Here is a 13,145-nt window from a genome sequence, read left to right on the forward strand (position 1 = left end):
ACAGTTCAGTGGCATTAAATATACTTGCACTGTTGGGCAACGATCACCATCATCCCGTCCCAGGACTTGCTCATCTTGCAAAACTGGAGGTTCCCATAAGGAACACAAAAGCTGTGGAACCACAGAGCTGCTCACGCTGGAGCTCCCTACATATCGCGCCCAAACTTCTGGTGACTTTGATATAGACAGGAAGGCTGTCGGAGAAGCACTGTCCAAGATCACCTTCAAGAGCGACAGAACAAGCTGGAGCCCAGGTTCCTTTCATGGAGTTGATTTTGGCCTCCTGTCACCACTGAGTGGCAAGGTGACCCTCCAGCTTACCTACACTCTGGCTGGAGTTTCTGTTTTGTCCTGTGGACTCGCTGAGGTTTACAGAATCATCCAGACTCCAAGTGGGTCTTAAGTTTCCAGCCTCCAGTGCTCAACTGACTGCCAGCTGTTAGGTTTCACCTGGAGAAGTTGCTTTGCTTGGAGCTCAAGGCTCCTCCTGCACCTCTTGGGTGCTCACGCCTGGTCCCTGGGACCGCAGTACAGGGGACACCAAGCACCACTCACCCAGAAGTAGTCACAGTAGCTCCACTCGGTTGGTTTCAGCAGTTGCTGCTCCGGCATTGTGTCTGGGTGAGGGAACGTCACGCAGTTTATCTGGAAGGCACAGAACAGGAGAGAGCACAGCTTGGCTAGAGGGTTAGGAGAAGCTGGGGAGGCTTTGGGCCCAGGATAGAGCACTCAAGAAGTCTCTACCGGGCCAGCTTGGTAGAGAACATGCACTGGCATCATGCAATGGTCAGCATTCAAATGAGGGGTGACCGGCATTCACCCCCAACCCACAGGGGCGGGAATCAGTCCAAACTGTCTTAGAGAGCAGTGCAACAGGACTTAACAACACAGCAAATGTCCAGAGCCCTCCACTCGTGACTCTACTTGCAGGATTCTCCCCTACTCCTGTACATGGTTACAGGGACTTAAGTACACGGTTTTCACCACAGCTGTCTACACAGCAAAAGGCTAGAACCCAACTCTACTGTCCATCGGCAGGAGAATCATTAGGAAGCATGAGACAGACACAGATAGGAATCATAACCATGGTGAAAGGCCCAGCAAGACGTTCTTCTGTACTGATAAGGAAGGAAGAGGACAGTGTTAAGTGGGTGGGTAGCTGGGGAGAAGAGGTGGAATAGTATTTATGGTTTGCTGTCTCAGTGTTAAGAAAAAAAAAAAAAGGAGGTAGGAATAGATACCCATTTGGCATATTTCTGGGAGGAAACTGATGAACATTTGCTTCTAGGGAAAGGAATTAAGTAGCTGAGCATCCTGGGTGAGAGGTTACCTGGTGAATTTTATCTCAGGATATATATTCTATAAATATATCAAATTAAAAGACACTTGTTCCTTGGAAGAAAAGCTATGACAAACCCAGAGAGCATATTCAAAAGCAGAAACAACACTTTGCTAACAAAGGTGCATATAGTCAAAGCTGTGGTTTTTCTAGTAGTCATACAGATATGAGGGTTGGATCATAAAGAAGGCTGAGCACTGGAGAAATGATGCTTTCGAATTACAGGGCTGGAGAAGACTTGTGAGAGTCCCTGGGACAGCAAGGAAATCAAACAGTCAATCCCAAAGGAAATCAACCCTGAATATTCATGGGAAGGACTGATGTTGAATACTTTGGCCACCTGATGCAAAAGTCGACTCACTGGAAAAGACCCTGGTGCTGAGAAAGACTGAGAGCAGGAGGAGAAGGGGGCGGGCGACAGAGGGTGAGATGGTTGGATGGCATCACTGATTCAATGGACACGAACCTGAGCAAACTCTGGGAGACAGTGGAGCCTGGTGTGCCACAGTCCATGGAGTCGCTAAGAGTCAGACACGACTTAGCAACTGAACAACAACATACATTCTATGAACAAAGAGAGCTGAAATGAGAATCCCGGGTGTGTGCCTGGGGCTAGCTGGCCCAGGAGAGAGCAGTGCAGAGATTCCTGGGCTCTGTCTCAGACTTTTCTGCCCGAGCCTGTCTGCAGCACTCCTGGCTTTCCCTGCTTGGCAGCTGTGCCTTCGCCGCTGACCCTGCTGATGCTGCTTCAAGCCCCGCATCTGCTCCTGGAGAGTCTGCTAATTTGTTCTGGGAGCTGTAAGGCCTCAGGAAGGCAAGGCCTAAGCCCCGGCAGTCTTTAACCCTCATCACAATCCCAGCAACTGCTGAAGTGGGAGTCGTCAGACGTTCAGGGGGAGAACAGTGCAGAAAATCCCCGAGGTTCTGAATAGAAGCCACAAACTCCATTGCCAGAAAGCCATGCAAACAAGTGTGGGGCTGCACATCATGGAAACTGCAGCTCAGGTTGTGGGGGGTGACCAGCCTCCACATTCAAAAGTGGGGTAGGGTGGGGAGGGTCTGTCTGTGGGGGCGGGGAGCAGATTCCTCTCAGCTCCTGCCAACTGCTGTCAAGTTAGAATGAAGGGTTGTCAGCTTATGTGATGACTTGACAGCAGTGGAGAATAAGGATTTACAGGTGAAGTATCTCAATGCTTGAAAGTGAAAGTGTTAGCTGCTCAGTCATGTCCGACTCTTTGTGACCCCATGGAGTGTAGCCTGCCCAGCTCCTCTGTCCATGGGATTCTCCAGGCAAGAATACTGGAGTGGGTTGCCAGTCCCCTTCTCCAATGTTAGCAATTCACTCATGGTTAATAACAGCAACAACCCCTTGGAAGTCAAAGCAACTCCTCTGCCAGTCGAGTCAGGTCCATGGGTCCCCAGCTGCAACCTCTGGTTTAGGGGCTCGGGGGTGGCTGGAAGTAAATCCAGTAAATCCCCCTCCTGCAGTCTGGGAGGGCAGAATACAGGGGAAATTCCAGCCAAGGAAAGAGCCCCCTCTTTCCAGAAATTAGCATCTGGCCAGTGTAAGGGCAGAGTCCTGCTCTGGAAGGAAACATGATGCAGGAGGCAGGACCATGGCCAGGGATGATCCAGAGAGCCCTGAACAGGGGGAGCACGGAATTCCACCACGGTCCAGGTGGGGGCCCAAGGCAACCCTGGGGTGGGGAGTTTCTCCCCAGTGCCCATCCCACAGCCACCAGAGGCATCACTGGCCTGCAGTCTCGGGGGACAGCCAGCCTCTCAATGCCCAGCTCAGGCAATGGTCTTCCCAAACCCTCTTGTACAGGCTGACACCCCAGAGAATGTCCAGAGGGGAGTCTCCTTCTGGAAAGCAGGGCCGGAGTCCACAGCCTCACATGGCCCTTATTTCACTTTCCAGCTCTTCTTGCCTCAACAAATAATGATGATCACAGCCCATCTTTATTTTATTTCATAATGTAGCCCGTGGCAATTGCAAGCAAATGTAATAATGACAAACTATGACATTACACTGGGCATTAAGAATCATGGAGTAGGAGGTTGAAGGTACTCAGAGGGGCTATAAAGGTCTTCTAGAAAGTGTTGTCCAGGGTCTAGAAGGCAGGGGGGGGTCCCACACGTAGTGGCCCTGTAACCATCACTGAAGGAAAGCTAATGGGGCTGGGGGAGAGGGCTTGGGGGAGGGCTTGCGGCTTCTGCCACTCTGAGGGCACTGGCCCTCAGAGGACTGGCCAGTGGCCCCAGAGTGCCTGTCTCCACTCAGTCAACCCTGACTTCGGTGTTTCTCCGGCCCAGGAATCTCACAGGAATCCCTGAATCCTCACAGAGCCCTGCACCCCCTCTGGTGGGCATCTCCAGAACTGCACCTCACTGACCCCCACCATGGGAGGCACTTGTAAAACGCGTGGAATTCCTGGGAGAATTCCTGCCAAGAGCTTTGGTGGATCTTCACTTCATCCTCCCAGCAACCCCATGAGCTGGGTCACACTGGCCTCATTTGATTAACTGAGGGTCGCAGAAGTATTTGCATCCATGAGGCTGTACCAGGAACACTTGCTCGTCCGCGGTTCACGCAAACCTTTGTTGAAGGGCTACCTGGTGCTGCGCACTAGGGTAGATCTTTCTAGCACTTTGCACACATGCATTGTATTTCTCCTGACTGCTTGTGTAGCATCTCTCTTTCTTTGCCAGAGAGTCTGAACCAGGGGAGGAGGAAACTGCCCTGCTCCCTGCTGTGTCCCAGCATAGGCAAGGGATGGGAGCTGTCAGTGTTTGTCAGTACAATGAACAGAGGTTAGAGACAGAAGGGGTGGTCTCTGCCCTCGACGGTTTTACAGCCTGATATGGAAGGCAAACAAGGAAATAATGAGTAATTGCAAACTTTATCTGTAATCGTGGAGCCAGGGTTAGAAGCCAGCCAGGTTAACCTGGCCCTTAACCTGTGTCACACGACCTTCTAACACGCTTAGACATAACTATGCCATGCCCCCATCCAAGGCCCAGGGGTGCAAGTAGGAAGGGGTGCTGGATGGGAGAGCAGAAGAAGATGCCTTCTACGCTGTATTGTCATGGGTCCCTCCCACTCTTGCTCCCAAGATCATCACCCTTGACCAGCAGCATCTTCTCTCGGGGACTGACTCCAGCCCCCAGTAACCGTAGTAAGACCTGCTCTGCTCCCAGTGGGCCCACTGAGCAGCTGGGGTTCCAGCAGAACCACAAGAGCAGCCCTCAGAATCTCTCTGGGGGGCATCTTAAGGGGGCTACAGTCACCACAAAGGCATCCAATCATGGTGCTGTTGAATACAAGTGCAATCCAGCCAAGGGTCATCATGCGGGGAGGCCCAGCATGGAGGCCTCCCTGGAGGCAGAGGCCGCCTTCAGCACAGTAAAGATGGTGGTTTTACATCTAAATGGGCCCTGAACTTCCTCCTTTGTTGTTGTTTAGCCACTCAGTCCTGTCCCACTCTTCGCACCCCATGGACTGCAGCACCCAAAGCAAGCTTCCCTATCCTCCACCATCTCCTGGAGTTTGCTCAAACTCAAGCCTATTGAGTCGGTGATGCCATCCAACCATCCCAACCTCTGTCACCCTCTTCTCCTGCCCTCAATCCTTCCCAGCCTCAGGGTCTTTTCCAATGAGTCGACTCTTCCCATCAGGTGGCCAAAGGATTGGAGCTTCAGCTTCATCAGTCCTTCCAGTGAATATTCAGGGTTGATTTCCTTTAGGATGGACTGCTTTGATCTCCTTGCTCTACAGAATTTCCTCCTGGGGAGAGGCTAATGGGGAGGGTACGGAAGAGGCAAAAGCCAGAGCGGGACCTACGGAAGCAGAATAGAAATGCCCCCTGGTGCACACACATCCGGCCTCCAAGCTCCCACCCAGGGCCCTGGGCCCCAGGGGGCCACACCACTGAGGACCAGGGGAGCCCAGACTCCTCTTTCTAGGGCACGAGTGTGGCTGGCTGGCTTAGCTGTCATCTGTTCTCGAATCCTCTAGATTTTGATGCATGATGTTGGTGCCGAGGGCTGTGAACTGCCATCACCACCCGTCACTTCCAATCAAGCCCACTCACCGCCAGCCCCACCCAGGCCTCCACTGCTGTCAAGCAGCGCTTGTGTCTGCCTCTTCAAAACTTCTTCCAGACCCAGTAGGGCGGAGGGTGGAGGGGGGTAAGCCAGAGAATCAGAATGAACCTGGGTCCTTGCATCTCAGCCACGTTGGTAGCCAGACTCAGATGCCTGGTTGTATCCGTCATTGCCACACAGGTGTGCAAATCTCTGCTCCTTGGGTCAGACCATGCGAGAGGACCCTCCCCCCAATCCCACATGCCAGGAGGTGGGAAGCTTGGGCCCCAGCTCCACGCTTCCCCCTCAGCCCCACCCCTGCAACATCCCCTCAGCCCCACCCCTGCAACAAGGCCTCCCAGGGAAACCATGAGCTCCGCAGACTCAGGGCTCAGAGGAAGGAGCTGCGAGTGGAGAGAGAGTACTCCCCTGGGAGGGAGAGAGCTGAGGTACAGAGGTCTTCAGCTCCGCCGGCCAGCAGCGGGGACACCCACCTCTGGTCTGGAGATGAGCAGGGCCCCCTGGGCTGGCAGCCGGCAAACCAGATCCACAGCCGGGGGGCTCTGATACTCACTCGCTGTGTGCCCCTCCTCAGTCTCCCCAGCAAGAAGTCCCTAAGGCTTGAGTGTTTATTTCAAACCCCTGGGCATGCTGGTTACAACCCGAACTTTACAGCCTCACCCCGAGGGGCCAACGGAGGAACCCGCATTTTAAACAAGTACCCCTGAGGCTCTGGATGGGAGGCAGTGATGCAGGGGAGTGGAAAGGAGAAGGGAAGGTGGTGAGGCAGGGATGGAGGAGGTGAGTTGCCAGGAGACCCAGGCCCCAGCCCGTGAGAGGCACAGCATCAGCCAAGGGAGGCACAGCCCTCTGCTGTCCCCTTCTCACTTCTCTATTCACTCTCCTTCCACAATGCTTACATATTCCCTCTCGTGCACTTTCTTCTCCCGATTTTAAGAAACTTTAGGAACTCCTACTTTGCCCTAGCACCCTAGGGGCTTTTTGTAAAGATGCACCTATGGGAGGTCTGCCCAGGGGGTGGGGTGGGGTGGGGGTCTCCCACGCCCTGCCCATCAGCTCCAGTAACAAGGAAACTGTCGCTGGCCCCACAATGAGTCGCCTGGTCCCCCAACTCAGGGGGCAACTTCCAGGGGGACACTGCTGGTAGTAAGAGTTCAGGTCTCAGATATATGCTTTAATATACAGTATTTGTTTATATTGTATATTAACGCATGTATCTGGAATCTTAAAAAAATGGTATGAAGTAAAGTCACTCAGTCATGTCTGACTCTTTGCAACCCCATGGACTGTAGCCTACCAGGCTCCTCAGTCCATGGGATTTTCCAGGCAAGAGTACTGGAATGGGTTGCCATTTCCTTCTCCAGGGGATCTTCCCAACCCAGGGATCGAACCCGGGTCTCCTGCATTGTAGGCAGACGGTTTACCCTCTGAGGCACCAGGGAAGACAAAAAAATGGTATAGGTGGTCTTATTTGTAAAGCAGAAATAGACACACAGACACAGAGAACAAATGTCTGGATACCAAGGGGGGACGGGAAGGGTGGAAGGAACTGGGAGGTGCGGATTGACATATACACACGACTGATACTATGGACAGAACAGATAACTGTTAAGAGCCTCCTGTAGAGCTCAGGGACTCCATTCAGTGCCCCGTGCTGACCTCAACGGGAAGGGAACCCAAAAAAGAGGGGATGTATGCATACATACAGCTGATTCACCTCACTGCTCAGCAGAAACTTACCATGATATTGTAAAGCAACTCGACTCAAATAAAAATTAATGAAAAAAAAAAAAGGAGCACAGGTCTCAAGCCCTGATGCTTCCGAGCTGTGACCCTGGGTGAGGGCCTGCTCTGTGCCTCAGTTTCCTCATTTGTAAATAGGGCGATGAGGAGACCAGTGTGAACTGAGCACCTACGGTGTGCCAGGCTGTTCTAAGGGCTTTCCAGGTATGAACTCACTCAGTGCTTACACCATCCCTAGGGCACACACACCCACCATCTCCCCATTGTGCAGACAGGGACACTGAGACACAGAGAGGCCAGGAAAGCCTCCCCAGGTCGCTGTCCAGCTCAGAAGTGCTGTGACTGACACCCTGGCTTCCCCATCCCCACACCCACCTTGGTCCAATCACCCGCCCCTCCTTCAGTGACTGGAGACTAGAATGGGTGCTCAGAATCCTACTGGAGCATAATAAATGCACATGCAGGGGCAGCGATTATGATTGTTACTGTCACTGCTTGCCCACTGCTTCTTCCTCCAACGTGGATGTGCAGCCTGCACGAGCCGGGGCAGGGGTCTCCCTGTCACTTCCATCTCCGAGGCGGTGGGCAGCATGGCAAGGACTGTGTGATGGGGCCTGAGGGACCCATCCCCCGGTCCCAGCTCTGCGGCACTTGGTCAAACCCGCATACCCAGGACCACACTTCTCCCGTCTCCAAGTTCCAGTCTGTCTGAGCAGACGGACAAGTTGTTTCTCTTCGTGGAGGGATGTTGACATTCAGTGCCAGCTTTCCCCAAACAGAAGGCGATGTGAGGTGGGGACAGCGGGGGAGGGAAATGGGGGGTGGGCCTCTTTAGCCTCCATGGGGTGGGGGGCGCCGGTGAGTCTTGGGGGGCTTTCAGAAGAGCCCTGGGAGACTGCATGGCTGCTATAGGCAGAAACTGCCTGCTTCCCCATCAGGAACTCTATTCTTAGGGTGCTTTCTCTTGCTTTTAACTTTGACGTCTTCCAGAAGTTACCCCGCACAAAAGCCACCCTGCCATGGCTGTAATTTACATGTCACGTCACTTGCTCAGAGCACAGTCCACCCCCTCCAACCCACTCCTGCACACCACCTTCCCTTGCCCGCCCTGCGGAAAATGGTTTTTGCATTATTCCGAGAACCATCCTTCCACTTGTTTGCCAGGAGAGAAAAAGTGAAATAAGAAATCAACAGAAGAAGGGCTGGGGCAAGGCAGGGGGCAGGGGCGGGGGGCGGCAAGGGGTGGTGGGAAACTTCAGCTACATCCGAGCTTTAGAACTTCCGAGATTCTACGCTGGGCATCGCTTCCACTCAGAGGTTCACATTGCCATGGCAACAGCCCAGCTGTGGACCAGAGTCCCAGCCTGCCACCCCACCTGCCGTGCGGGAGCCACTTACTGTGATGGTGTTTTCCTTGCTCTGCTTTTTGCTTGGTGACGAGGATCCCAGGTTCTGGGGAGAGAGGCAAGAAACATCGTCAGAACTGTTCTCCATATTGGACATCCTATTTCCTTCGGGTTTCCTGAAGGTGGAGGGATGGGTTAAAAGCCCCGTGCCAGGGAAGTTCGAGGATGCTCCTTCAGCTGCCGTTAACCCCTAAGTCACCATGTTCTGGGAGGGGGCAGGCAGGAGCCTTCCATGCCCTGGCTTGAAGGCGAATTGGAGTAAACCTCCCAACACGAGCTCTGAGAACACTGCTTCAAAGCAGGTCTGCCTCCTCGTCTCCCCCGTCGGTGGCTGGGAGCGTTAACCCTTCAGCTGCCCTCTGCTGGTAAGCAGTTCTGAGCGCTGTCTCCACCTGCAGAATCCACCCGGGAGTAGAGAGTTAAGGCGGACTAAGGGCCACCATCTCCTGGCACGGGATTCAGAACAAGACATCTTATTCCAAATTCCCCACCTTGTCCAACATATCACACCCTGGATCCATGTACTGTGGACTGGGGTGCTCGGCCACACCTCCGTGACTTGTCATCCTCCCTACCCCAAGAGCAGGGAGGCTGTGATTTCAGCTTCCTTTCAGACTTTGGGGTTGCCTTTTGGGGTCTTTCCTTTGCCGGCAAGAAGACCCTCATCCCAAGGACCACTGGGCCCACCGGACCTCAGCAGCTTGCCTCTAGACCCTGGATGACCCTGGAATGGAAAATTCAGGATTGCTAGCTGAAAACACCACATTGATCCTAAGAGTCTACAGCCCTGACAGGGAAGGTCAGGTCTGGATCTTTGCTGTCCCATCAACTGTTCCATTAGGGACTCAGTGGGGTCCCTGAGCAAGACGTGGGATGTGCACTCCTGTCCTGAGCCACGTGTCGAGCTGGGCATGTGTACGAGCATTTCATGTCGAGGGTTGCAAGTGTATCCTGGGACTCACAGCCTTATTCAGTCTCTAGTGGGATGGAAGAAAGTGGCTGCTAGGCCTCTACAAGGAAAGGCCCAGAAAAAGCTTCTCTAGCAAGCCCCAGGGAACCAACAGCTTCCATCCCCAGGCCAGCACAGCCCTGGATCACCCAGCAAGATGAGTGTCTTGTGGGGGTAAGGGGAAGCCAGCCCGACTCAGGAACCCAACGGCTCATCAGGCAAAATAAGGAGCTTAACAGAGTTCCTGCCCACGGTCCCCTTACTCCCAGACTCTTCCCCACCAGACCCACCCTCAGTCCCCTCACTCCCACCCAGACCTACCATGTCCGGTAACTGAAGTTCACTACTGAAAACTGACATCCCTGGACTGTCCAGCTCAAAGGAACCTTTATACATCATGGTTTCATAGACAAGAAGATGAACTCACTGGCTTTGACATCCCGTCGAGTTAACTCGGCTCTGAGCCTCAGTTTTACCTGTTGCCAGTAGTCCTTGAGCTCTGGAGGCATCAGATTAGCTGAAGACATGCCCCCGAGTCCTCCTGACCCCAGGAAGTTACTGGCATCACCATCATTGTACAGACGAGGACACCAAGGTCTGCAGACACCAACGTGTCCAAGGACACAAGGCAGGTAAACAGAGCAAACTGACACCCAAGCCCGAACGACTCTTTTCCTGCCTCCCCATCCCTCCACTTAGAAATCTGGGACAATCTCTTATTTTTCCAGGTGTCTCTGCAGGGGCCAAAGAAACATCTGTGTCATCCACACGCACTGACTTGGGGACCATTGTGTCTGAGGCTGTCCGGGATGATGCTAGACACAGAGGTCACCCTCCTCCCCAGAATCTCAGCCAGGACACGAGGGCAAGGAATAGCACTGTGAGGAGGGGTGGGGATGTTCTAAGTGTGGGTGCCGGTCTCTGCCCTCAGAGCTGTGCAGTTCTGGCTAGTGCTGCACACGGGGGTCACAGGGTCGTTCGGGTGGTCGCATGTCTTTGCTGCTGGTGACCTGTGGTTGTTGTTTGAATGTCATATACATACACATCACACACATGCATATATACAAACACTCACACACAGACACATACACCCTGCAGCACTCCACTGAAAGGGTCCCGGTGCAATGAGAACGCCTGCTACAATGAAGTGGTTTCTCTCATCCAGGTACTAACCGGGCCCAACCCTGCTTAGCTTCCGAGATCAGATGTGTTCAGGGTGGCACAGCTGTACACAGAAGTGGTTTTTATTTATTTATGTTTTTTTATTTTTTCTTTTTTTTTTCAGAAGTGGTTTTTAATATGATGCCCCACTAAAAGGAACCCAGGCTCCTTGGAGAATCGACTAGTTCCAAAGGCCAGGTGGACCTGGAGCTCCTGTGCCAGGAGGTAAAAAAAGTGTTTGACAAACTGTGTGACATAACAAAAGGACACAGACACCAGCTCAAAGGGGCTTCCACACCCACATTTGGGACCACCGGAGCGTTAATATGAATAATAACCTCTAAGAATTACTCCAAAAGGTGGACGGAGGAGGGGCAGCATTCTTTTTTTTTTTTAACAGATGAAGGTCTATAAAACGTGTGCAGGGAATTCAGACATCACCACTGGATGTCAAAGACTAGGCCACAGTCATCACGGATGCTTTAAAGGCAGAGAGAAGGCTGTTAGGAGACAGAGCGTGCACACGGCCTGACACTATTACCCACAGATCTCACATACGTGTATGTGTCTATGCATGAATCTGCTGCTGCCGTTTAGACGCCAAGTTGCGTCTGACTCTTTGTGACCCCATGGACTGTAGCCTGCCAGGCTCCTCTGTCCATGGGATTCTCCAGGCAAGAATACTGGAGTGGGTTGCCATTTCCTCCTCCAGGGGATCTTTCTGACCCAGGAATCAAACCCAAGTCTCCTGCTAAAGTTAAATGACTGGCCCATTGCTCCTTTACTATAATATTCATTCTACTCTTATAAATGATTACAAATGTCCTTAACAAAACTTTGTTTTTTTAAAAAAATTTCTCTTTCCTATGATTCTAGAAAGTTTTTCTCCTCTTTTTTTTTTTTTTTTAAAGCTCTCTCCAGCCTGGTTTCCTGGCCTCACCTGGCCTGCTTGGCTGGCACTGTGAGGACCCATCAAGGGTGGTGACAGATGAGGCAGTGCCTGGGAGATCATGGTTGGTCATTCCCAGCTGAGTGCACAGGCCCCTGGCTCTGTGATGTCTTCTGAGCCTGGTCCCCTTGCATGTGAAGAATCTGGCTCCCACACCCTCAGCAGGTAGAACCCAGTGTGAAACCTCTCAGTGGCTCCAGCACTATTAAAACAAAACCCAAGCTCCTCAAAACAGCCTTGAGGACTTCTCTGGCCTCCTCTTCTGCCTTCCCCACACTTGCTAACACAGTAAGCCATAGTCCCGCTTGGCCTTTATGGCTTTTTCAAAATCATTGCCTCTAAACATCCACATATGCTGTTCCCTCCATCTGGAATGCTGTTCCCCTACCATCATTCTCGACTAAGCTAAACCTCTGCTGATTTTTCCAGTCTCAGCTTTTATTAAAGAGCCCATCTCCAAACATTTCCAACACCACTTGATCAGGTCTTTAGAGCACACACTCCCCTCCAGCCCCATCACTGCCGATAGGAAATCAACATTTGTCTCTCTCCAGCCCCAGCTACTAACCTTTATCAAGTGTAAGCGTTAGTCACTCAGTCATGTCTGACTCTGTGACCCCCATGGACTATAGCCCGCCCAGCTCCTCTGTCTGTGGGATTTTCCAGGCAAGAATATGGGAGTGGGTAACCATTCCCTTTTCCAAGGGAGCTTCCTAACCCAGGGATTGAACCCGGGTCTCCCGCATGGCAGGCAGATTCTTTACCATCTGAGACCCCAGGGAAGCCCTAACCTTGACAAGACAAGGGCTTTATCTGTCTGTGACTCAGTGCCTGGCAAAGAAATACATGTTCAATAGAACATGAGCTACTTACCAAGTAGGGAAGGAGGAGCCCCACTGAGTAAATGAGCTCTCAGAATCTCACTTCTTCCTCCATCACACACTGTCTCCTCCAACGGGTCCCTTAAGTTTCCAAGCTCTTGGTCCCACTCCCTTTCCTCTCTCTTGCATCTAAAGATAACCTTCCTGGGGAACAGTTCATGGAAAGCTAAAAAAGTTGGAAAGTGAGTCACAAGAGAGTCTAGGCTCTGGTGGGCACGTTCCTTGCCTTCCCCGTACCTGCACAGGGATCAGAGGGGGTTAAAATCACCGTAGCCCTGGCAGGCAGGCAGGCAGGCAGGGGACAGGCTCGGATGTGCTTCTGCCAAGGCCAGCATGACTATTCTCAGTCTCTGATCCCCTAACCTCCCATCAAGTCCCCTGCATCCATCACCCAGGCAGCTTGCCCCAGGGCTGTACACTTACAAACTTCCACTGGGTGGCACCAGATTGCCATCACCTATGCCCAGCCTTTCAGGTCTCCTGGAGCTAGGGGTGGGAGGGGAGGGTGGGCACCCTCCAGGGCTGCAGGGCACCCAGCCATTCAGTTCCACCCACAATGGTACAGACACATTTCTGGTTTCCATGAAGATTACACATGCCCCCCCCCCCC

General features: G+C 52.7%; 1 protein-coding gene across 10 annotated transcripts in view; it reads right to left on the minus strand.

The window, feature by feature from the left end:
• GAS7 (growth arrest specific 7) overlaps positions 1-13,145 on the minus strand; it is a 204,920-nt gene that overhangs the window by 28,013 nt on the left and 163,762 nt on the right. For all 10 annotated transcript variants that reach the window (XM_055407078.2, XM_055407095.2, XM_055407146.2 and 7 more), the window contains 2 exons: positions 8,588-8,641; positions 556-645 (listed from right to left, as the gene is read on the minus strand). In XM_055407078.2, the coding sequence (XP_055263053.1) occupies positions 556-645; positions 8,588-8,641 (144 nt within the window). The remainder of the gene's footprint in view (positions 1-555; positions 646-8,587; positions 8,642-13,145) is intronic.

This window comes from Moschus berezovskii, chromosome 20, assembly GCF_049115385.1.
Source record: "Moschus berezovskii isolate FMDL1 chromosome 20, NW_MosBer_1.0, whole genome shotgun sequence".
NCBI lineage: Eukaryota > Metazoa > Chordata > Mammalia > Artiodactyla > Moschidae > Moschus > Moschus berezovskii.